This window comes from Natator depressus, chromosome 8, assembly GCF_965152275.1.
Source record: "Natator depressus isolate rNatDep1 chromosome 8, rNatDep2.hap1, whole genome shotgun sequence".
In the NCBI taxonomy this organism is placed as follows: Eukaryota; Metazoa; Chordata; order Testudines; family Cheloniidae; genus Natator; species Natator depressus.
Genome location: NC_134241.1, coordinates 73,981,670 through 74,008,223, shown reverse-complemented (window position 1 = coordinate 74,008,223; position 26,554 = coordinate 73,981,670). Strand labels below are relative to the sequence as shown.

General features: G+C 36.8%; 1 protein-coding gene across 1 annotated transcript in view; it reads left to right on the top strand.

Moving 5' to 3' along the window:
* The window catches only part of BTBD8 (BTB domain containing 8), a 67,707-nt gene that overhangs the window by 32,395 nt on the left and 8,758 nt on the right, over positions 1-26,554 (top strand). Inside the window, exons 5-16 of the mRNA XM_074961340.1 lie at positions 3,379-3,468; positions 5,928-6,008; positions 7,855-7,951; positions 8,621-8,709; positions 8,950-9,052; positions 13,132-13,314; positions 14,098-14,235; positions 15,302-15,431; positions 23,573-23,634; positions 24,735-25,368; positions 25,725-25,812; positions 26,353-26,492. Coding sequence (XP_074817441.1) covers positions 3,379-3,468; positions 5,928-6,008; positions 7,855-7,951; positions 8,621-8,709; positions 8,950-9,052; positions 13,132-13,314; positions 14,098-14,235; positions 15,302-15,431; positions 23,573-23,634; positions 24,735-25,368; positions 25,725-25,812; positions 26,353-26,492 — 1,835 coding nt within the window. The remainder of the gene's footprint in view (positions 1-3,378; positions 3,469-5,927; positions 6,009-7,854; positions 7,952-8,620; positions 8,710-8,949; positions 9,053-13,131; positions 13,315-14,097; positions 14,236-15,301; positions 15,432-23,572; positions 23,635-24,734; positions 25,369-25,724; positions 25,813-26,352; positions 26,493-26,554) is intronic.

The window sequence follows — 26,554 nt, the reverse complement described above, 5'->3', positions numbered from 1 at the left end:
GGTTGTAGTCCCTTGTGACTTGTATACTTAAGACTGAACAACTTACACTGCTGTGTGGCTCAGACCATAGCAGTAGGAAACCAAGGGCAAGTTTAGTTTCTGTATCAAATGCATCTGGAACCTATACAAATGTACACTGTAACACATACAAGAGACACCAATATAGCATGTTTAGATAACATCATAATGCTACTTTTTCACTGGGTAGCCATCTTATTTAACATGCATTATTTAAATGTTCAGTATCATACTAAAGCACAGCTTAGCCTTGTTCCTGCTCATTGCTGAAGCTTGTTTGGAGGGGAATTGACAAAAACAAAGACAATATATTTAGCTTGCAGGAGAAGGTCACATGTTCAGAATTCACTTTCACATGCTCAGGGCTGTTTTGGTCTATTACAGCATCCTTGTTGGATTTAGGGGTTGACCTATTTAATTCAGATTAGGAGGATACCAGGAAAGCTTAAATATTGCTGGCTGGCTTGTGGGAGGAATGGGAGAGAGATTGTAGATTGGACATATTGGAGAAAAAAGAAACCATATGAGAGAGATACCAGTATATAAACTGACAGGGGAAGAGAAGGCAAATTGTATGCTGCTTCTTTCTTTATCCTGTACAAGAACAAGAGTGCTTTCATATAATTTAAAAGTCAACAAATTATAATGTAAATAAAAGGAAATACCATTCTTATATAGTGTGTAACGTATTGTGTTTTCTGCAAAAAGATGTAACTGAAGCAAAGTAACTTTCAAATTTGAAGGTTAATGTCAAACTATAAGAAATTAATATGAATGAGAAAATCATCCACAATTATACTAGCTAAGATAAAATATATAAAAGCTAGTCCTTGTACTTCAGAGTGTACCCTAATCATGAGTTGGGGTCAGGAAGCAATTTCCTCTCTCTTACTGCTTGCTTGCTCTTTCTACCTCTCTACTCCCACTCAAATAATCTAGTATTGCACAGCTAATTATATTATGGGGCTTTTTATACTTTTCTCTGAAGCACGTGGGCATTGCTGGAGATGGGATATTGAACTGGATGAATGATTTGGTTTGTTTTATGGGAGAAGAGGAATAAATCAAACACACTGTTTTACTCCCTATTTTGCTTCTGAGCCTGGGAATGTAGGCTATTATAGACTAGAAGGAAATAAAGTAGGGTGTTGATTAATCACACTTAAATCATGCAATGAACTAAAAAAAATAATTGTGATTTTTTTGCAGTTTTAATCACACTGTTAAACAATAGAATACCAAGAGAAATTTATTAAATATTTTTGGATGTTTTTCTACATTTTCAAATATAATGACTTCAATTACAACACAGAATACAAAGTGCACAGTGCTTATTTAATATTATTTTTTATTACAAATATTTGGACTGTAAAAATTATAAACAAAAGAAATAGTATTTTCAATTTACCTCAAGCAAGTGCTATAGTGCAATCTCTTTATCGTAAAAGTGCAATTTACAAATGTAGATTTTTTTTTGTTACATAACTGCTCTCAAAAAAAACAATGTAAAACTTTAGAGCTGATAAGTCCACTCAGTCCTACTTCTTGTTCAGCCAATCGCTAAGACAAACAAGTTTGTTTACATTTAGGGGAGATAATGCTGCCCGCTTCTTATTTACAATGTCACCAGAAAGTGAGAACAGGCAAATTCGCATGACACTTTTGTAGCCGGCATTGCAAGGTATTTACATGGCAGAAATGCTAAGCATTCATACACCCCTTCTTGCTTCAGCCACCATTCCAGAGGACATGCTTCCGTGCTGATGACGCTCGTTTAAAAAAAAAAAAGCATTAATTAAATTTGTGACTGTACTCCTTAGGGAAGAATTGTATGTCTCCTGCTCAGTTTTACCCATATTTTGCCATATATTTCATGTTATAGCAGTCTCTGATGGTGACCCAGCACATGTTCATTTTCAGAACACTTTCACTTCAGATTTGACAAAACGCAAAGAAGATACCAATGTGAGATTTCTAAAGATAGCTACAGCACTCAACCCAAGGTTTAAGAATCTGAGGTGTCTTCCAAAATCTGAGATGGACGAGGTGTGGAGCATGCTTTCAGAAGTCTTAAAAGAGCAACACTCCGATGCGGAAACTACAGAACTCAAACCACCAAAAAAGAAAATCAAGCTTTTGCTGGTGGCATCTCACTCAGATGATGAAAATGAATATGCTTCGGTCCGCACTGTTTTGGATTCTTATCGAGCAGAACCCGTCATCAGCATGGATGCATATCCTCTGGAATGGTGGTTGAGTGCATCTGGCACGTAAATATCTTGTGACTCCGGCAACAAAAGTGCCATGCGAACTCCTGTTCTCACTTTAAGGTGACTTTGTAAATAAGAAGCGGGCAGCATTATCTCCTGCAAATGTAAACAAACTTGATCGGCTGAACAACAAGTACGACTGAGTGGACTTGTAGGCTCTAAAGTTTTACGTGGTTTTATTTTTGAATGCAGTTATTGTTTTGTACATAATTCTACATTTGTAAGTTCTACTTTCATGATAAAGAGGTTGCAGTAGAGTACTTGTGTTAGATTAATTGCAAATGCTGTTTTTTGTTTTTACAGTACAAATATTTGTAATCAAGCATAAATATAAAGTGAGCACTGTACACTTTGTATTCTGTGTTGTAATTGAAGTCAATATATTTGAAAATGTAGAAAACATCAAAAAATATTTAAATAAATGATATTTTCTTATTGTTTAACAGTGCAATTAATCACGATTAATTTTTTTTAATCTTTTGATAGCCCGAAAATAAAGTATAGCTCTTCTCATGTGTTCATGTAAGAAGCACACTCTATTTTGCTGGAACATACTAATATATCAGAATAGACTGAAACTTACCTTTTGCTAGGAGATGGGTAGTTACTCTGGAATGACTGAAGCTTTAGCTATATCTTTCGTAAACATTTCTTTGTTAAAATCAGTATACTATAAGTATCAGCAAGAGGTCCAGGACTTAACTGTCTGAAGTGTTGTTATATAAATAATTTGAATGTAGTGTTACACTGTAATATGATAAAAGTTGCAAACTTGTGTCTGACAGATCTATTCCACTTTCTCTTTTGGAGGAACAGGTAAGTCTTGCGGCAATTTATTTCTTCTGTTTTATGTGAATACTAAAGGTGTACTAGAAATTAGCTTTAACTGAGAACTTTCAGAGTGGTATTAATTTTCCTCATTATTATAACATCCTCAGATTAGTTGCCAAAGATACTGGGAGAAAAAGATATGCAGTGCACAGATACCTTGATGTGTCAGGGGCAAAGATCTGAATTGATCTCATCTAAGATTTTTCTTGTAATAAACATTATTTCACTAAATACAAATATTTAATTTTTTCCCTCTCAGGGCCATTTTATGTGCCAGATCTAGTTACTTTGCTGCTATGCTGAGTGGAAGTTGGGCTGAAAGCTCCCAAGAGCACATCACTCTTCAAGGGTAAGCATAGTTTTTGCAAGTCATATGGGAGCAAAGGTAGGCAATTTAAAATCACTGCAAATATGCAGCAACCATGCTACATACAAAGCAATTCATAGTAATCTGCTGTGATACTTTTTTTTTCTCTTCAATTTAATAAATTTCTGGAGTAGTATTTTGACTTTGTTAGTAGAATACAGTGGTTTTGATGTTTCTCTTAAATTTATCAGTTGGGGGAAGAAAGGGGGAGCATTCATCAACTTCATCCTTTTCCATAATCTACATTTTAGTGTCCCACAGCCTACATGAAAGTTTTTTCACTCCTCTTCTATTTAACCTCACGTGTGCCACAAAAATGTGCCCTAAATGGCTGAGCTGTCTCATAAATTTTCATAGCTCTTTAGGATGCACATTTAGGATATAAAAGCAGATCAACTATTCAGTTTGTAGGTCACTTTTAACAAGTGTAATTCAGGATCATTGTACACTAGGAAATTGAATCATGGCTGGAAACATTTTGTCCACAAGTGCTCAGAACAATATTGCTGCTAGTGTATAGCAAATAAAACTCTTCTTGAGTCTTATTACATATTGTATGGATAAATCAGGGACTTTGATGTCTCTGGGGATGTCAGTTCTGTTTCTTTCAACACCTCAAAAATTGTATATATAATTTCCATTAAATATTAGTAGCTGTTATCACATAATATGCAATACTGCATTACAAAGTGTACCCAATGTACACTAACCCTGATGCTCTCTAAACTAATGGAAACTAATATGGCATTCAGGTCATTCAGACCCACTTTTCTTTACAAAGAACCATGCACATTATAGAGCGTTAGAACATGTATAAACTTTGTCTTGATATAAATGGTATGACCGAGCAATCCTCCCCTAGTTTTTCCTCATTTTAAATTTCCTATTTTAATAACATTTCTGTGACATCATGACAAAGGTTTTGTTTTGACTTGTTTTATTTTTTTAAACTCCTAAAGCATTGTTATATATTTCTCAGTTGTATATCTTTTATGCTATATAGTGAATTTTAAAAAAAATCAAATGACAAAGTATAATTTTTGTACCTTGCCCCCATCCTACCCCCAGTAATTCATCTCCATCTTTCTGAATAGCTAAGGAATTTTTTAGTAAAGACTTTCTCCTGAATATTGTTTAATCTTTTTACAAGCACGTTTAAGTCTAAATAATATCTTGTGGTTTCCAAGAGCTAACCAGATCCATTATTGTACTACTACTACCTTTTCAAGTTCAGTCTTCTGCTTTGTGCAGATTTTCATGCTGTCTTTATAAACACTTATGAATAAAGTGCATATGGCTTATTCTGAAATAATAAAAATGCTGCTTAAGATAACAGCTGTCAAGACAGCAGGGAAACCTTTTCTTGCTGTTTTTATGGCTATCCTGTGTGCTAATGTAGAGAGAAACAACTGTGTTGATTTTGCTGCTTAGCATGTTGCAACCAATTTTGTTCTTTGTTTTTAGTCATCACTGTCTGTTGCTTCAACATGTTTAATGTTTTAAGAGGTCTCTTATTAATATATGTGAGTAGTTCCCATTTACACTAATGGGCATGGCACCTGCGTGTTTTGGGAATTAGACCTTGAGATTAGGATTAATACAATAATGTAATTATTCTGAAAATTGTGTTCACCAATATAAATCCTTCTTCCATTGATTTTGATGGTAAAACTCCCATTATCTATAATGGTGGAAGATCAAGCCCATAGAAACTTTCTAAATATTTTGAGATCTGACTTTTTACTATCACAGTGCAAATGATAATACATTTTTATGAAAAGTAAAAGTTTAAATATACTCTTAGATTTAAGAAATCCATAAATCTAAATTCTTATTCTAAAATTGTTTTTTAAACATATACAGTTAACATAAAAAATGGAGTGTTTTCTAGTGATATGTCTTAAGAAGATGAAAATACGTTGCTTGAACACACAAATGTTAGTAAAAATAATCTCGAGTTTAGAGAACCACTATAAATCTCAGTAACAAGTAATTTTAGCCAGGTTATAACTTCAATCACAAATGCTGCTAGCATTATGAAGCTTCAGTTGGACTACTCACATTAGTGAAGTTACTCACAAACTGAAGTGCCATAGATTAAACTTGGAAACTGCTTTAATTTTATTATATGCAGTGTATTTGTAGCCGTGTTAGTCCCAGGGTATTAGACAGACAAGGTGGATTAGGTTATATCTTTAATTGGAGCTGAAGAAGAGCTCTGTGTAAGCTCAAAAGCTTGGATCTCTCACCAACAGAAGTTGGTCCAATAAAAGATATTACCTCATCAACCTTGTCTCTTTAATTTTATTAGTTCATTTCCTTTCCATAATTTTTCATATGACCAGATGACACATCAACCTTCTGAACCATTTTATAAAATGTCAGCAATGGATTTTCTTTTGAACATGTCTCTTGTAGTGATTTTCCTTTCTGTTTTGCAGCATAAACCAAGTAGAAATGAATGTCATATTGTATTTTATATATGGAGGAATGCTGGACTTCCCAAACAAAGCTGATGCTAGGTATATGTCAACTTTTATTATTTTTAATTGCACTTCATGCCTATTCTGCTTTTTCTCAGTTCAAATTCAAATGGAAAATGCATCATGTAGTATAAATAAGACAAAGGTGTCAAATGTAATGATCACTGCACCTAAACATATTTTGAAGAAATTCCAAAAATAATATAATTTTTAGATAGATCGTGTTGTTTATTCAGCAGCTACTGGAAAAGGTGGACCAGCAGCCCTATAGAAAATTATATGGGGAGAAAAATGTTTGGAAAACAAACAGCATAGTCTTTTATGCTAAAATAATTTGACACTTTGTGCTGTACATTCTGTTTTTACTCAGCTTTTAGAACAATATGGACAAAGTGAGATGATACTTTGTAACAAATATTTAGAACGTAATATTTGAAAGAACTTTTTGAACTAGTGAGATGTCCCATTGTTTGTAAAATAATAGATCCACAGAAAGTAGTTGAACAGTAACATGAAATACTTGGAGGCAATCTTTTTTAAAATGTTTGGTCTAAACCCTCTCCCCAGTGTATAGCTGGTGTAAACAACCCTAGGGAAATCTGTGGGTCTTGGGAATGGTATAGAACTCATCCATGAAGGTAGTAGGCTGTGTTGGAGCCACTCCATGGCTGCTAATTCAGCCATTGCATGCCCCCCAGCAAGGAGATTTTGGCATCTGCAAAATCATGGATGCACTGGGCCCACTCCCAAAATGTTCCTCAGTGCTTGCACCGATTGGAGCTGTTTTACATAGCTCACAGCGTACAAGTGTACACACACTCTGGGTTGATTTCCTATGTAATCTGCTCGCCCCCAATTCTTTTCTGTAGAATTGCACTAGTTCTGTTTCTCATTAGGGATTCCGTGTCTATTAAATTGTAGTGGAGTGGTTTAAGATTTCTGGGTTTGTTCATAAACTTAGATGCATGCTTACATTTGCTGGTTGGATGTTACTAACATACAATATTACAGTATCAGGATCACAAACCAGTAAAGAAGAGTTTTGAAATATTCGCTGTAATCCGTTCTATAGAAGCTGTTCTTAAGTATGCTAGTAGATGTCAAGAACATAATTTCTGAATAGTGAAAATCATTTGTTGTTCAAAGCTTATTCCCCCAAGATGACATGGAATTGTATTTAAAATGTCCCCTACAAATCCTTGCCTGGAATGGGCCATATCATAGAGGTATTAATTATTTTACAAAATTAGTAGTTTGTTTACTATGCTTTTCTGTTATTTGGAAGTGACTCTTATTTGGAAGTGATGTAATTTTCAGATGCCAGACTACATAACCCGTAACATCATTTATAACCCTTGTAATGGGCAGCCATGAAATGCCTAAATCATCCTACTGCAGCAACTAGAAAAGAGCACTTGCCCTCAAAATGGAGAGGTTCTGAAAGCCCTGTAAGAAGTTCTGTGAGCTTCAGCAAGCAGCTCTAGAGGGTTACTCTGTGTTACTTGTAGGGATTTTTTTTTTTAGCTAAGTTTGTTTCTGTTTGAAGACTGTATTTTGGAACATTCTAGACCAGTGTTTTTTAACCTTTTTTCATTTGCAGACCCCTAAATAATTTTGAATGAAGGTGCTGACTTCTTTGCAAATCTTAGACAGTCTGCAGACCTCCAACGGTTCGCAGACCGCAGGTTGAAAAACACTGTTCTAGACATGTACCATGTGCTTTATACTTATTCAATACACAGTGGTGTATAGAAACTTCTGACTGAGAAGAAAAAAAGGGTTGGGAGGAGGTCATTTGGATTGTAAACTGTCTTGTAAGCAAAAATGTGAACTGCCAGGTTGTATGGTGATTTTATGATTCCTATCATTACTGCTTTCACTTCAGTCGAATACTCAGCATTGCTGATATGTATGGGCTAGACGGACTGAAAGAAGTAGCTATCTATATTCTCAAAAGAGACTACTGCAATTTTTTTCAAAAGGTATGTGTATATCTTTCAGTTTTATACTACTATGTGAGCCAAAATGCCTGTGGGGGGGAAGAAATGTAATTCTTCTTTGTAAGTCAGATTCCTGAGATGTTTAACAACAAAGAATCATTCTGTTACTAGGGGTCTGCAGTTCCTACTCTCTTCTGCGTAATTCCATCAAGTTAAATGGGATTACTAATGGAAATAAGGCCTGCAGGGTCAAGTACCTATTTGTATAACAACAATGAAGTAGGCACAGTTTGTAAACCATAGTAGAAAAAATGCAGTATTCCACTATATCAGTTAAACTTATATTAAATTCCTTAGAATGTTAGCCATTGTCATGTAGCTTTATATTGTTGGGGGTTGTATACAGACATGTTGCATACTTGGGTAGTAGGTGTCATGGAAGTATATTTTTCAGGTATTTCTGTTCAACTGAAAATTGAAAGTTGAAAATTCAAGATTTTTGAGTTGAATGTGTCCATATATTAGGCCCAGCCCTGCAACGTTGCACTGATTTCAGTGGAAGCAGGAGTAGTCCCATTATGCATAAATTCCCACAAATGTAAATATTCTGGTCACTGACAATGTTTCAGGCTAAACTGAAGACTTGTATATCTGCATGGTTTCTATAAGTCAGAATGTACAGTAAGTATGATTATTTTCTCACAATTTTAGCCTATTCCTGGAAGGCGGCAACATGTGCTAGAATGCCTGGCTATTGCTCATTTAATGGAAGTTGAGAATCTTTATGCTGCTTGCATGAAGTAAGTGAAATAAAATGCATTATGGTTTATGCTGTCCATTTTCACTGTTCATTCTTTAAATTAATATGTTTTGACAGACTGAACATAATTTTGGGAGGAACTTAAAGTTCATATTTTAATCTAGTTTTTCCATGAAAACTCTTGGGGGTTATTTATGTTAGCAGAGGTGAAGATATTACAACAATAGTTTTATAAAATGTCGGGTCCTTATTTAGGTAAGTAAAACTCTTATTTTAACAGATGGATAGGAAAACATTTTGTGAAGTGTTGGTCAGAGAGGAGCTTTGCCAGTTTACCCACTGAGCTTCAGAACAACTGTCTTACTGTGATGATTCAGTCTTTGGTAAGTATGTACATAGTGAGTACTTACATGTATGTTACTTTAAAATTGTGCTTATTTAGCTTTGCAAAGGAATTAAAAAGTCAATTAATATTAAACAGGCCTTATTAAATGTATAGTATATTAATCATAGTAAATGAAAAATCATTATATAAATGAAAACACAAGAACAAACATTGATATGCAAATACAGTCACACTGATGTTTCATGGAACACATGATGATGGCAAATCTCAAACGACTCCAAAATATAGCCATTTAAGAGGAGTTTATCAGATTCAGTATTCTGACAGAACGTTATACATTCAAATAGAGAGAAGGAGCAATTGTAGTAATTGTCAGGTTAATTCTTATACCAGACACCAGAGGTAAAACTCTGGCCTGATTGAAGTAAGTAGGAGTTGTACCACTGACTTAATGGGTCCAGGAGGATTACACCCCAAATTTTAATTTGGAGACTTATGCATAAGGTGGTTGGTTGGGGTGTTTTTTTCTCTAGGCTTCAGGTGAAAGTGTTTGGCTATCAATGAGTGGTCACTAGCCATCTACGTATAGGTAGGGCCTGTGTCTGTCATGGATTCCGTGACTTTCTGCGACCTCCATGACTTCTGCAGCAGCCAATGTGGCTGACCCCAGGGCTGCCCAAGCAGCTGGCACCAGGGACAACTGGAGCAGCAGCAGGATTGTTACCACAGGGGGCAGCCGGAGTAGCCCCTGCTCGGTGGCCCCCGACAGCTTGTGCTGCTAGCCCCTTCCCCCCCCGCAAGCAGCGCCCCCCCCCACACTCCCCCCCCCCGGATAAAATTTAGTTGGGGTATTTATAGTACAATTATGGAGAGGTCATAGAGCCATGAATTTTTTTATTGTCTGTGACTTGTACATGACTTTTATTAAAAATACCCATGACTAAATTTTAGCCTTACGTATAGGCAACTAATCTCTCAAAATTGTTAGTGTCTGTAATTTTTGGTTGTCTAAGCTTAATATTAAGCTGTTTTATCTTCTGTTTTACAAATGGTCAACATTGATATGACCTCTGAATGTATCCATCTTCAGACCTTACCAGTTGTTGTTAGTGATGTGTGTTTACATTCAGCTCCAGATTGGAACTGCCCGAATTTGCAGATTTCCCACTCTGGTATTCATGGAATGAATATCTGGATTGATTTAGTGGGTTAGATTAAAATCCGATTTATGCAAGCTGAAAATTTGAGCTAGAATGTGCACTGTATCACAGCACAAAGAAATATAGATAGTTTTTACCCTGAAAGCTATCTTTCTGTCAAAAAGTTACATGATACCTAGGATGAGATTCTCATCCCCACTCTAGCTGCTTCACAGTGACTAAAGGGGCTGAAACAGTGTTAAAGAGGCTCTAAAAGACCTGTTTTCAGCTGGGTATGGTTTCTCCATGAACGCACTGTAGAGTCAACCATAGTGTTGTCTTCTGATGACCCCCACATAAGCCCTGGTATAGGGTGTGTGCTGGGGGCAAGGTGGGAGGGGTTGAGCTGCAGCATGCAGTGCCACAGAGATTCTGGGCAGTGCTGAGGCCCATCGGGTGATCCTGGGCAGCTGACAGGCCTGTGGAATCCTCTCCAGCCCCAAGAGCAGCCAGAATTGAGAGGACACAAAGGTGGCTTAAAGCCATCTTGCCCCCATCCTGTTCCTCCTGGGCTGAAAGTTCTGGACTGTCCCTCTTAGATGAGGTCTAGTAAGGCTTCACAATCATGGAGTTGAAAAATAAATCAACACGCCTCTTCCACTCTCTTTCTGCCTCCCAAAATCCTATTTGGCATCTATTCCCAACATTTCCTGAGACTGAAAATTCTCTAGTGGTTTATGGGGTTTTGCACATTTTAAAAACTGCAAAAATATTAAGGCTGCTTGGCAAAACAGTCTAATATTTATAGATATTTATTTTACTTGAGCTATTATATTTTACAAAAAACTTTCTATACTGTGCATAGTACTTTTTAACAGTTACACCCGGTCTGTAAATCTGAGCTTATTGGTTCTTTCATCTGTCAGTCTTCGCCATTTTAAGTTTAAAAGCCAATTAAATATAATAATGGAATGCTTTCTTCTGCTGTGCACAATTTCCAAACTGTACAGGTGTGGGCTTGAGTAGAATCTCTGTTGGCTTTGTGAGCTTTCATTTGAAACAACATTAAAGGCAGCATAGAAGCCAAACGTTTTCCAAAATACTGAGCTGTTTCTCTTGCTCCTGTATAGCAAATCTTGAGAGGAGTGTGAGGTATATGGAGAAGTAGACTTGCAGCAGAGAGACTCTTTGGTGAAAAGCCACAAAGATTGGTACAAGAAATGAAAAACTGCTAAGCATGAGTGCCATTTAAAACCACATTAAGGGTGCTTATCCTGGTAGCGTCACAAACAGGTGTTTGGAAGCAACCATTTTTTAGAAAAGAAAAAGAAACTTCCTCCTAGAACAAAACTATAGTTATTCACAGTTCTCTCTTACCCTAGAGATAGATTATGTCTGGAGGAATAAAATGCAGATAGGCCCAGTCCTGTAAGATGCTGATTTAACTGGATGCTGTGGAGGTGTTTCATATTTCACTGGAAGTGCTTAATGGGCATTGTGGGCACTCAGGACCTTGCAAGAAAGAGGTAGATGCTCCTCATCTTGTAAGTGAAGACCTGATCCTCCACTATTAAAGAGGCTTGTAATTGAGCCAGTGGGAGCAAGTTCAAACCCTAAGTGCATGCTAATCCTTTATTTTTATATGCACATATGAAAAATAGGCTTTGCCCATAACAAATATAAAAATAGTTGAGCGAGGACTCGCAGGAAGTATACTGCTAGTTGAAATATACACAGAGAAAATACATGCTGTGTTTTTCTTTCTCTGAGCTGAAAGTATTTGAGCTTTCTTGGTAAGTGTGAATTTGAACTTGCAACACTTTTCTGTCATGTATTTAGTTGAATTTAGTGCTTTTCTATAGCAATCTAACTAAGATTAAGCAAATTTAGGCTTTTTAAACCATCAGTATGTTTTCTCTTTCCTACATTGTTTTTCACTAATTTGTCTTTGCTTTCTCATGATTAACTCTCATTTCCATAACAATTAGGAAATTGTGAAGAGAACTAGAAATTCTGATTACTTTACAGGTTTACTACTACTTTGTTTCCATTAGGAAGAATACACAAGACCCTGCTTGGAGAAAACACTGTTTACCTCTGGCAGCATTTTTAAACCAAGATAACAGGGGAAAAAATAATAAAGCTTATTGAACATATTGTATAATTTATCAACTGACCTGGCAGGTCACATATAATAGATCTTTTAATCTATTTTACTTTGGTAGATAATGACAAATTGTAAATTACTTTTAAAGTGTGTGTTAGTAGGTGGTGATATGGACATTGGTGATGAGGCCTATGTAAGTACTTAGATTAGCTGTGAAGCATCAAAATCACAGTGTAGCTAAATTAAAAGGGAGGAAATATTAGGAAACTAATTATGTTTAGAACAAATGCCACCTGGATCAGCTCACTCCTTCCTATGGAAAACTTGGGGATGCGGAGGCTAAGTGAGGATAAAATTCTGTGAAGTCCAACAGTTGCTTCATTAGACAGGGTTGGGGGAAGGCTCCTGCAATGTCTCCCAGCCACCTAGAACTCTCCCTGCCCCTTATGTCAACACTCTCTTATGACAATATTATCCTTTCCGTTTAACTTTTCTGTGAGATTCCACTTACTAGTTTAGTGTTTGGCATTTGTTTGTGAATCTGCCTTCTCTCTAGGCAGCAAAATATAATGATGAAAAGAGGGAAAATATAATAAAATCCCATTATGAAAACATTCTCCCCAGCATCAGCAGAGAACAATAGAAGCAATTGAGCCCACCAGACTTATTAAACTGAAAAAAAAGGTAGTGGAATATGCTAATATTAAAATCCAAATACGATTAAGGTAAGTGAAATTTATAGTTTAGTTAGTAGGATGATGGTGTAAGTGTTCAGTAACTGAATAGGAGCTATTTGAGAAACAGCATTTTCTTGGATGTCTACTCTAATAGATAAATATTCTAATATATATTAATTGCTTTTATTTTAAGAACCACAAGAATGCAGCTTCTCTGTTGATGGAAAGTGACTGGCTGCTCAGTAGTCTTCCCCAAGTGAAATGGTCTGAAACGGCTCTGGCCTTGGCATCTAGGCTTCAAGAAGAATGCATAACATTTATTGTAACAAACTTCCCTCATATAATAGAGAGTGAAAGTTTTCATATTTTCTTGCAGGTAAAATGCTCATGAGTTATGTTCTACTTTTTTCAAAACAAATGCATTGTATTATTACACTTTCTTGTACGGGGGTGGGTTCTTCCCAACAACTTAGGCTGTTAACTTATTCAGAATGATTTCAGTGTCACTTTACAAATACGTTTACATAAGAATGTAATATTAGGGCAGGGGTCAGTTATTAGGGCATAATTAATTTGAAAAAATTAAGGCTCTGATCCTATGTACAGTTACTTCAAGTTGAGCAAGCGTGGAGTCCCTTGTGTGGGACTGCTCTTGTGTGTAAAGTTAAGCACATGCATAAACACACCATAAGCATGTATAGGACCAAAGTCCAAGGTAGCAGCACGGGCATGCCACAATGTCCATTGACTTTTTGAGTTGTAAATGTGCAGCACTGCTAAGGGTTAAGGGTTAATTGAAAGAGTTCCCTGCAGTGTTTCCTGGTAAAAGCTTGTCTAATTTTACCCAGCACTGCATTTCCCTAATGATGCTCTGATGCATCAACAATTAAAAATGGATATATCAAAACTGCCCTTTTTCTTCAGATTTGTATTCAGCTATAAATTCAGCACCAGCTGCTTCTTCCTAAGATTTTTTTTGGCTCGATGATGAGATCTCAAAAATATTTGTAGCACCTTTTTTGTGTGGAGTGAAAGGTGGAATGAATAAATGGGAAACACTGAACACCAAAGTCCCAGTGATCACTTTCTGTTGGGTGGTGTTTTTTGCATATGAAATACACATTTATTTTAAATGATTCCCTTTTCATTGTTTCCTTAGGCACAGGCAATGAGCAGCAAACCTGATCTTCTAGAACAAGTTTTAAAAGCAATTGAGAAAAACATTAGCATTGAAAATAGTTGCTTTCTTCTTATAGCTGTGAATACTTTGTTGAGCTCCACAAATGTGACGGAAATGGTAGGCTTTTCAGTATTAATAGAAAAAGAATAGCTCACAACACTTATTCCGTTATTTTAAACCTGTAACCTTTTTTTTTTTTTTTTTGGTGTAGGAGTTCAAATCAAGTTATGCAATTTGGGCTCTATGACCCCAGTACTGCAGCTGGATCCATGCAGGCTGTCCCTCACACCTGTGCAAAGTCCTGTTGAAAACACAGGACCTACTGGCATTTGTGTATAGCAACATTAAAAAAAAAAGAAAAAGGAAAAAAAAAAAAAGTACTTAGCACTGCCTGTGGCAACACTAAGTGTTACAGGCTAGCAGCAATACCTAATAACATCATGGGTGGGAAGGCACTACTAATGTTCACTACCATTGTAAATATGTGACCGAGCAAGAATATTTAAAAATTAAATAACCTTAAATTTACTCTGGGGGACAGAGTTTATTTTTAATTAATTTACTTTAAAAAAACACTTGAATACGAGGGTTGCGTTTGCTTTTTTTCAAGCAAACTCTTCGGAGCAAGGACTGCATCTTCCTATGTTTCTGGAAAGTGCTACCATGTTCTGGGTGCTACCACAATCTAAATAATAAATTTTAAATAAAAATTGACTGTCATGTCATGAGTGACATGTGGATGATACTGATATTGAATGTTACCTGCAAAAAATTTTAAATCTTTTCTTAAACTACTGCAATCAAGTGCTATTATAGACTTACTCAGTAAGAGTGTGAAAATTTAATCAGATACATTTTTGTCCCCCAGAGAATTTGACCTTGTAGTGACAGAGCTGATAGTAAAAAGCTCTGAAAGGATTAATTTAAAAAAGGAATGTGGTGGCTTGTGATGCTTTAGCTTCTGTGGGAGTGGCTTAGTTTCAAACTGTATAAAATTATGGTGGGGTGAAGGGGACGACAATAAGCCCTCATAAACAGCATCTACATCTACTAGGTTATTGTAAAATATAAATGATGACATCATTGATCTATCTTAGGGAGTAAGTAGATTCTGAAAGGAATAATGACTGGTTGCTATGACAATGTGCCTCTCGCCAGCTGCTGATTTGTTACTTGAACACAGGGTTTTACGTGCAAGATCCAGGCTCTGCGTGATAAGCTGTGGATCTTCCTGGTTCAGTCTTTTTATGCTGTTCGTCACACAGAAAGCTGGAAGCTGATGAGACCAGATCATCAAGAGAAAATACAAGCAGGTATGCAAGCAATCAAGAACAGCTATCATTGCATAATAATAGGGTCCTTAATATTAAAAATGTTGGTAGTGTTGGGGGCTAGTAACAAGCTGTAGCATACTTAAAACTGTGATGCTCTTGCTTTTAAGGAAGTATTTTATAAATGAAAGCAAAGATAATATGCTTAGCTAGCTTCATGCCTGGAAATTATTTAACAGTGAGTTCTGTGAATATTTTCCTGGTTTTTATTTTTATAGATATGAAAAATGGAAACCTTATATGTAGGTTAAGTCTACTTTTGTTTGCAACTATTCTAAATTATTAAAAATATTGCAGTAGGCTTAAAGAAACCATTATCTATCTCCATTTTTAAGCAGATAAGCATTATAGAAGATTTTAATCTGCACAAAGCAGATTACTAATTCTGTGAATTCAGTTTCTTTCTTAACCAGTTGTTCATATTAATGTATACAGATTGTATATCTCTTGCATAACATCCATCTCATGTGGACTGTGAATAAATGTAGACGGCTTGACTTCACAATTGATTGGTATTGTGATACTGTATGTGTTGCTGCAGAGAGCCCCCAGGAAGCTGCATAGTGATCTCTTAAAATTTTAAGAGGCAGTACTTCAGCTTTAAACAAAAGGAGTTTGTGCTCTGAATGTTTCTGTATTTTCAAATATGTGGAATGAAATTTTGAGGGTGTGGAAGTGAAAATGGCTTCGGGGCCTTGGTTGAATATTTGCTTTGTGGTAATGCAGTTTTATAAAGGAAAAAATTTGAGACTCATTTAAATTTTCTTTAAAATTAGCTCACCTTTGATTCACAGTAAAACGTAAAACATCCTAAATATTTTATTAATGAAGACATTAAAATCGAGACTCTAATGAAAAATTGTACGTGATTATAGATGGATTTAATTTTTTATCCCTTAACATGTTGGTTGAAAGATGGATTATGTCAGTGTTTACAAGCATGATTTAAGGGTGTTACTAAATTATGTTTGATTGCTACTTTCTGAAAAAGGCGCATGATTTCATTCTTTATTATAAAGCAGTTCAGTAACTTGGGAGGTTGCTTTCAGAAATAGAAGCATAATTTGGAGTATGTTTGGCATCTGATGTTCTTCTGTACTAGGGCTGTAGAGTAAAGTAGTACCTAGACCGGTGTTCATAAAGTGGGTGTCATTCAACTCTCCATCTTAATAGTAGGAAAGTTATTTTGTTTTGGGTTTTTCAGAGTTATATAGCATTAATTCAGCTCTGATAGACTTCATTTTAACTGTAAACTATTAAGTTATGGAAAACTCTCAGTGTAGGTTTTTATTCTATAATCAAAATGATGGTATTTTCCAAGAAGCATCTTCATTCTTACACGAGATTTGTTTAGGATCACAGAGGTCAAACAACTTTCATCTTGAGAAAATTTCAGGTAGTACTAAATTCTGAAAAGACCTAACCTTTGTAGATTAATATCCTAGGATAGGAAATACACAACATTAAGACAAGAAGGTGCTGTCTTTTTCTCATTCACAGCATTTCTGTGTTCTCCTGGGCACAAGTTTATGGGAAAATGGTATTAATATATTGGTGTATGTTAATGTGCAGAGTCATCACTGAAAAAATATTATATTGCTGTGGTGCCATTTTCAGCATCTTGCCTTTTCTTGCAGGATTTCTATACAGCTAAATAAAGATGCTTTGTAGAACCCAAAATTCTGTTGTTATATTGTATGCTTTGTCCATATAAATAAATAGTAGGATACAGCATGTGAAGAGTGAATGTTTGTTTAACCCATTTTTCTCAGAATAGATGAAAATTGCATCAAGCCAAAAGGTGCATATAAACAAAAATAAATCTTTATCCCTTCTCTCTGTGTACAGTATTTACATATATCCTTTCTATATTGTACAAGCTCTACAGATTTGAAGGTTTCATTGACTGATGCCTCCTAGATGTTATACAGTAAAAATATTTATTAGTAGCTTTATTAATTCAATTATATAGCATTACACACCGTGCTTTACAAACATGGATAAGATGCATTCCTTGCCCTGAAAAGCTTACATAATGTCCTTCAGATAACTTTTAAACTAACATGTATTGCCTCAAGAGATGGTGTATATCTAACGTACATATGCAAATATGTAGAGACAACAACTTTTGACAAAGAACATGAGAATGGGTCAGACCGATGGTCCATCTAGGCCAATATCCTGTCTTCTGACAGTGGCCAATGCCAGATGCTTCAAAGGGAATGAACAGAACAGGGCAATCATCAAGTGATCCATCCCCTGTTATCCAGTCCCGGCATCTGGGTGTCAGAGGCTTAGGGACACCCAGAGCATGAGGTTGCAGCCTTGACTGTCTTGGCTAATAGCCATTCATGGACCTATCCTCCATGAACTTAATCTAATTGGTTTTTTGAACCCAGTTATAGTTTTGGCCTTCACAATATCCCTGGCAATGAGTTACACAGGCTGACTGTGAATTGTGGGAAGAAGTACTTCCTTTTGTTTGTTTTAAACCTGCTGCCTATTAACTTCATTGGGTGATCGCTGGTATTTGTGTTAGGTGAAGGGGTAAATAACACTTCCTTATTCACTTTCTCCGCACCATTCATGATTTTATAGATCTCTATTTTATCCCCTTTAGTCATCTCTTTTTCTAGCTGAACCGTCTCAATCTTTTTAATTTCTCGTCGAGTAGAATTGTACCCTTAATCATTTTTGTTGCCCTTCTCTGCACCTTTTCCATTTCTAATATATCTTTTTTGAGATGGGACAACTAGAACTGCACACAGTATTCTAGGTGTGAGCGTACCATGAATTTATATAGTAGCATTAAGATATTTTCTGTCTCATTATCTATCCCTTTTTCTAATGGTTCTTAATATTCTAGCATTTTTGACTGCCACTCCACACTGAGCGGATGTTTTCAGAGAACTATCCACAATGAATCCAAGATCTCTTTCTTGAGTGGTAACAACTAATTTAGACCCCATCGTTTTGTATGTATAATTGGGATTAGGTATTCCAATATGCATTATTTTGCATTTATCAACATTGAATTTCATCTGCCATTCTGTTGCCCAGTCACCCAGTTTTGTGAGATTCCTTTTTAATTCTTCGCAGTCTGCTTTGGACTTAATGTTCTTGAGTAATTTAGTTTCAACTGCAAACTTTGCCACCTCACTGTTTACACCTTTTTACAGATCATTTATGAATATGCTGAACAGCACTGGTCCCAGTACAGATCACTGGGAGACACCACTATTTATCCTTCTCCATTTTGAAAACTGACTACTTATTCCTTCCCTTTGTTTCCTGTCTTTTAACAACTTACTGATGCATGAGAGGACCTTCCCTCTTATCCCATGACTGTTAGTTTGCTTAAGAGCCTTTGGTGAGGGACCTTGTCAAAGGCTTTTTGAAAGTCCAGGTACGCTGTATTCACTGGATCACCCTTGTCCATATGTTTTTGTTGACTCCCTCAAAGAATTCTAATAGATTGGTGAGGCATGATATCCCTTTACAAAGGCTGTGCTGACTCTTTTCCCTTTCGTGTTCATCTATATATCATTGTTCTTTACTATAGTTTCAACCAGTTTGCCTGGTATGAAAATTAGGTATGAAAAATCGCCTCTGGAGCCTTTTTTGAAAATTAGCATCACATTAGCTATCCACCAGTCATCTGGTACAGAGGCCTTGTCATAAATATAAAGGGAATGGTAACTACCTTTCTGTATACAGAACTATAAAATCCCTCCTGGCCAGAGGCAAAACCCTTTCACCTGTAAAGGGTTGAGAAGCTAAGATAACCTTGCTGGCACCTGACCAAAATGACCAGTGAGGAGACAAGATACTTTCAAAGCTGGAGGGGGGGGGGGGCAGAAACAAAGGGTTTGTCTGTCTGTGTGATGCTTTTGCCGGGAACAGATCAGGAATGCTCTTCATAACTCCTTAAGTTAGTAAGTAATCTAGCTAGAAATGCGTTAGATTTCCTCTTGTTTAATGGCTGGTAAAATAGCTGTACTGAATGGAATGTATATTCCTGTTTTTGTGTCTTTTTTTTAACGTAAGGTTTTGCCTAGAGGGATTCTCTATGTTTTGAATCTGATTACCCTGTAAGGTATTTACCATCCTGATTTTACAGAGGTGATTCTTTTACTTTTTCTTTAATTAAAAGTCTTCTTTTAAGAACCTGATTGCTTTTTCATTGTTCTTAAGATCCAAGGGTTTGGGTCTGTGTTCACTTATGCAAATTGGTGAGGATTTTTATCAAGCCTTCCCCAGGAAAGGGGGTGTAGGGCTTGGGGGGATATTTTGGAGGGAAGACGTCTCCAAGTGGGCTCTTTCCCTGTTCTTTGTTTAATACGCTTGGTGGTGGCAGCATAGGGTTCAAGGACAAGGCAAAGTTTGTACCTTGAGGAAGTTTTTAACCTAAGCTGGGAAGAATAGGCTTAGGGGGTCTTTTATGCAGGTCCCCACATCTGTACCCTAGAGTTCAGAGTGGGGAAGGAACCTTGACAGGCCTATTTAAGTCATAGGTTACATACCACATTTAGTAGTTCTGCAATTATATATTTTCAGAGCTCTTGGTTGAATACTATCTAGTCCTGGTTTAATTTATCAATTTGTTCCAAAACCTCTTTTGTTGATACCTCAATCTGGGACATTTCCTCAGATTTGTCACCTAAAAAGAATGGCTCAGTTGTGGGAATCTCCCTCACATCTTCTCTGGTGAAGACTGATGCAAATTCATTTAGATTCTTGGCAATGTCTTTTTTGAGTGCCCCGTCAGCAGTTAGGTCTTTCTTGAGTGCCCCACTGATTGTTTGGCTGGCTCACTGCTTCTGATGTACTTTAAAAAAAATGGCTCTTTAGTTTTTGAGTCTTCTGCTAGTTGCTCTTCGAATTCTTTTTTGGCCTGCATAATTTTACTTTTACACTTGACTTGCCAGAGTTTATGCTCCTTTCTATTTTCCTCAGTAGGATTTGGCTTCTAATTTTTAAAGGATGCCTTTTTTGCCTCTAACTGCCTCTTTAACTCTGTTTAGCCATGGTGGCTTTTGTGTGTGTGTGTGTGTGTGTGTGTGTGGTCCGCTTACTTTTCTTTTTAATTTGGGATATACATTTAATCTGAGCCTCTATTATGGTGTTTTAAAAAAGTTTACGTGCAGTTTGCAGGCATTTCATTCTTGTGACTGTTCCTTTTAATTTCCATTTAAGTAGCTTCCTCATTTTTGTGTAGTTCCCCTTTCTGAAGTTAAATGGTACTGTGGTGGTCTTTTTTGGTATTTCCTCCACCTCCTCCCACCGCCACCCCCCAAGACATTAAGGATGAAATTTAATTATGTTGTGGTCATTATCACTGAACGATTCAGCTATATTTACTTCTTGGACCAGATCCTTTGTTCCACATAGGACTAAATCTAGAATTCTCTCTCCCCTTGTGGGTTCCAGGTCTAGCTGCTCCAAGAAGCAGTCATTGATGGTGTCTAGAAACTTTATCTCCGCATCCTATCCTGAGGTGACATGTATGCAGTCAGTATGGGGAGTCATAGACTTTAATGCCAGAAGGGACCATCATGATCATCTAGTCTGATCTCCTTCATGTTGCAGGGCAAATCCACTTCTGTAATAGACCCATAGTCTCCTCCATGCATTGAGACTCTGCAATTCTTCCCATCTAATTGGCCCTGTACATGGAACTGGAAGAATTTCAGAGAATGCTACCATGAAGGTCCTGGTCTTTAATCTCTTACCTAGAAGCTTAAATTTGACCTGCAGGACCTCTCTCCTGCCTTTCCCTATATCACTGGTATCTACATATACCATGACCACTGCCTCCTCCTGAGCACTTCACATAAGCCTATCTAGATGTCTCGGGAGATCCACAACCTCGCACCTGCCAGGCAGTTCACCAGGTAATTCTCTTGGTCATCACAAACCCAGCTATTTATATTTCTAATGATCAAATCCCCCATTACCTGTCTCTTGCTAATAACTGGGATTCCCCACCATCCCCTCTCCCACCCCACCCCCTGAGAGGTATTCTCAGTGCAAGAGGATACCATGACATCATTTGGAAGGAGGGTCCCAACTATAGGATTGTTTCCCTCCGCTCCAGTTCGATGTTCTCCTTCCCGGAGACTTTCATCCTCCTCAACAGCACAAAGGCTGTCAGACCACTCTGATATGTCCCAGAAAGCCTTATCTATGTACCTGTTAGTCTCCCTTAGCTTCTCCAGTTCAGCAACTTTGGTCTCAAGAGTCTGTACTCGGTCTCTGAGGGTCATGAGCTCCTTGCACTGAATGCACATACGTCACCTGCCCACAAGGCAGGTAATCATGCATGCTGCATTCAGCAATAAATTGAATAGCTCCAACTCTGCTGCTGGACTTCTGCCTGCATCGTCTTTACTCTTACAGCTTTTTTCCCTTTTTTCTTTTGGAGAGCGGGGTCGTGGGGGTGGTTATTGGCCTAAGTTTAGAGAACATTAGGTATATCTGGCTCTCATGCTTCTTCTCTAAACTCCCCTGCAAAACTCCCCTGATCACTTTGAAGCTTGTTTTTTAAACCCCTGTTCTCTCTGACTAGCCCTGCTCCTTGGTCAGTGCTTAATGGATTCTAAAGGGATTAGAAATCAAAATTTCCTTAAGAAGCTCTCAGCCTTGCTTAGCAGGCTGCTAGGCTCAGCACATGCCCCCCAAACAGACCATACTGTATACTACAGTATATTGTTTAGTTGTTTTAAGAGAATAGATCTTTTATTTCAAATAGATGATGTTAGTACAAATGTATAAGTGGTTAGAACTAATTGAAAGTGATTGTTTTTGCACATTCCTATACACCCAGGATCTCAAAGTACACCCCAAAGATTTAATGAGCTACGTATATCAGAGATATGGAAGTATTATCCTTGTTTTGTAGATGGGGAAACAGAGAGATTAAGTAACTTGCACCAGGTACATAAGAAGTTTGTTGCAGAGTTCATTACAGCTTGTCAAGGTTCCTCCCCCACTCTGAACTCTAGGGTACAGATGTGGGGACCTGCATGAAAAACCTCCTAAGCTTATCTTTACCAGCTTAGGTCAAAACTTCCCCAAGGTACAAAATATTCCACCCTTTTGTCCTTGGATTGGCCGCTACCACCACCAAACAAATACTGGTTACTGGGGAAGAGCTGTTTGGACACGTCTTTCCCCCCAAAATACTTCCCAAAAACCTTGCACCCTACTTCCTGGACAAGGTTTGGTAAAAAGCCTCACCAATTTGCCTAGATGACTACAGACCCAGACCCTTGGATCTTAAGAACAATGAACAATCCTCCCAACACTTGCACCCTCCCTTTCCTGGGAAATGTTGGATAAAAAGCCTCACCAATTTGCATAGGTGACCACAGACCCAAACCCCTGGATCTGAGAACAATGAAAAAGCATTCAGTTTTCTTACAAGAAGACTTTTAATAAAAATAGAATTAGAAATAAGAAATCCCCCCTGTAAAATCAGGATGGTAAATACCTTACAGGGTAATTAGATTCAAAACATAGAGAACCCCTCTAGGCAAAAACCTTAAGTTACAAAAAAGATACACAGACAGAAATAGTTATTCTATTCAGCACAATTCTTTTCTCAGCCATTTAAAGAAATCATAATCTAACACATACCTAGCTAGATTACTTACTAAAAGTTCTAAGGCTTCATTCCTGGTCTATCCCCGGCAAAGACAAAATGTAGACAGACACACAAACCCTTTGTTTCTCTCCCTCCTACCAGCTTTTGAAAGTATCTTGTCTCCTCATTGGTCATTTTGGTCAGGTGCCAGCGAGGTTACCTTTAGCTTCTTAACCCTTTACAGGTGAGAGGAGATTTCCTCTGGCCAGGAGGGATTTTAAAGGGGTTTACCCTTCCCTTTCTATTTATGACACAGCTATTGGCTCTCCTAACTCTGAATCCTGTACTCTAGACATAAAAACATCCTTCACCACTTAATGTTTTCCATTTTGCCAAAATAAATCTCCCCTGACTAGTTTTAGAACCACTAGAATTGTTCTCTGGCTCCAAAAGATAGTTCCATGAATAAGGGTGGCTTTTTTTCTCTCTCATGCTGCCTTCCCACTGATAATAGAGATCTTTTTTTTCCCCTATACAGCTGCTTTTGACAAAGGGGATGATCGAAGACTTGGCAAAAAACCTGTATTCACTAGTTCTCAGGTAAATGCTTAGATTCTTACAATTAAAAAAAATCAGAATCCTGTAAACATAACTGCTCCTTTTCATGGTTTATATTTTCAAAATAATGTAATGCATTGTGGTCTGTGTTTACTAACTACTGGTAGCTAATATTCCGCAATCACATCTTCCTTGTAATTCTAGTTGAGCCAATATTTTATCCATAATCTGTGATGTCTGTTATTAGAGCATTTTAGATTTTGATGTGGGTTTACAGGAGTCCATGCTTTCAAATAGTTGGGACCAAACAGAAGAGAGGAATTTGTGTTCAGAAGTTATTGCACACTTCCCTGTCGGTGTATAATAATAAAGCTGATCTCAAGTTTGGAAAACAAGTGGTCTGCTACTGAGCTAATGGAGCTGTTCCACTAGCTCAAGCCACCAATAAACTCAGTCTGTTACACTCCCCATTAATCTGCTTGCTGTGAAAGAGCTTTTCAAAGTCATCAACAATCCATGTATTTGAGAATGCCCAAAGTGACATTGCTGTTTGACAGAAACGGTACTGTTATGGGGTTAATGTCCAAGGATATACATTACTATTCACTTTGTTACTAGTTAGATTACATTTTTATAGGCTTAAATCTTAACACTAAAAAAATACCTTTACCTGGGAATTCTGAACCCTTATTTGGAAGATGTACTGTTTTAGAATGGTTGAAAGCTTCCCATGTCATATGTATTTAAAAATAATGGCAGTGTTTATGTTCATAGGGAATCATATACTGAATTCCCACTTTGAAAATCTAAATACAACCTATAAAATAAATGAATCTTTCCAACAGGAACTATTGTATAAAGATTATACAGTATTGTGTCCAAAGCAAAGGACAAGGTTTTGCATAGGCATTTCTTGTACCCTCTGATTCAATAGGGGACGTAAAGGAAACTGGAGTTAGTACTTAAGGGTGCTTGAAAGGCAGCAATCTGAGCTCCATGACTTGAAAAATGATTTTTATTTCTTCCTCCTAAACTCTACTTTTAGTGCTAGATTCATGCTAAACTTCAGGAGTACCTACGTTTCAAGAGCTAAAGATTATGCATGATTTATTGTGTTGCTAAGTATCTTCTGTTCTTTCCAGCTAAACAGACGCATTACTGACTCTGTTGATATAAGGCACACTTCCTGGAAAGTAAACAGCAAGAGAGATTATTGGGGCGATTCCTTCACTAATCAGGATAAAATGAAATCTGATGGATTAGGAGCATCTGGACATACATCAAGTACTAACAGAAACACTGCTAATAAGACTTCAAAACATGATGACTTGAAGGGAAAAGATAGTAAGAAAACAGTTTCCAAGATTACAAAAGATTCAAAAACTGGGGAAAAAGTTGCTTCACCAAAGGCTAGAGCTGTCATAAAGCCAAAAACAGAAAGCAATGGAAATGCTAAGGCTGAAAGCTTGATTACCAAACAAGATTCAGAGAGGTCATCTTCAAGTGGGCAAAAAAATTCAGGAAGTGGAAAAGGAGTAAAAAATCAGGAAGGAAAAAGTTCAGGTGCCAGACCTAAAGTACTTACTGGAAGCCCAAGTGTGCAAATCAAAACAAAGCCATTGAAGAAAACCACAGGGAAAGAATCACCCTCTCTGGTAACAGAGACAGGAACTTTCAGCAAGTCAACAAACTCAAGTACAGATTTACAGATTTCCAATGAACAACTAGATGAACCCAAAGAGGATAAACCAGTAGATGAAGGAAAAAAACATACTGGTAATAAGAGATCCCTTCTGACTTGCCACAGGCAGGTCATATGCTAGAAAACAGCCTGAAGAGTTCCAAAAGTTCTATTCTATATGGTTATGACCCTGCACAAGCATATTTTTAAAATAAATATTAATTACAAAAAGTCATGCTAAAATGCCCCATATTAATGGCTCTAACTCAAATTGTATGTGCTTTGAAAAAATATGTGCGTATACAAGACAGCACTATAAAAATCTCAATTCTTCCAGTTTTGGCATCTATGCTGTTTTCAGTATCTGACCATTTATACGTTAATATTTCTTTTTAGGTATTTGTATATCATACATTTTATCCTATAACTAAATCTTTAATTTTGCTTATAGCAGTGAAAACAAAGTCTGCTTTGAAGATGACTAATGGAGCCACCAACAAAAAAGCTAATGAACTTGAGACTAACATTACAACAAATAGGTTTGTGGGAAATCAAAATATTACTTATAATTATATACTGGGTTTTTAATTGCTTGATTAAATGTAATTGTCATTTAATCAACATGTTTTTAAACCTAAGAATTTTTCAGAATAGTTGTCTCTTTCTCATTGTTAGTAAGAAAGTAGAAATAACTATGGACAATATTCTTGTGACAATAGAATTCTTTTGCCTCTAGGTTTGGGCTGCTTTGTGTATTTGTTATTTTAGCATTGTTACAGTAAGTCTGCAGATCTGAACAATTATATGACTGAATCCTGGGAAGTGCTGAGAACTGTCCATAACCTCTGAAATAGCTTTAGATGGAGCTACAAAATCAGTGGAAGATGAGAGGAGTTAGTACCTTGGAGAAAGAGGTCCCTAAATATATTGTTTATTTTCAGAAAGAGGAAAGTCATTTCACATGGCATATATTGTGCTTTCGATGTTAAAATATATAGAGTACTACTGATTATTTAAACAAATTCATTTTTAGATCTTAAACTTGCAAGTAATGCAAGCAGTATCTTTTTCTCCCACAGTGTGACAAAGAAATCCACTGGAAAAGGATACAGTGAACAAAATCAACAAACTGTTTTGAAGAAAAAGGGAAATGTGAGTGGCAATTCTACATCTCAGAAGAAGACAAAGAATGCACCAGCTAATGTTGCTAAAAACCAAGGTAGAATTAAATGATAAGGAATTTGTTATCAGACAACAGACAAGTTCTGATGATCTTGGATT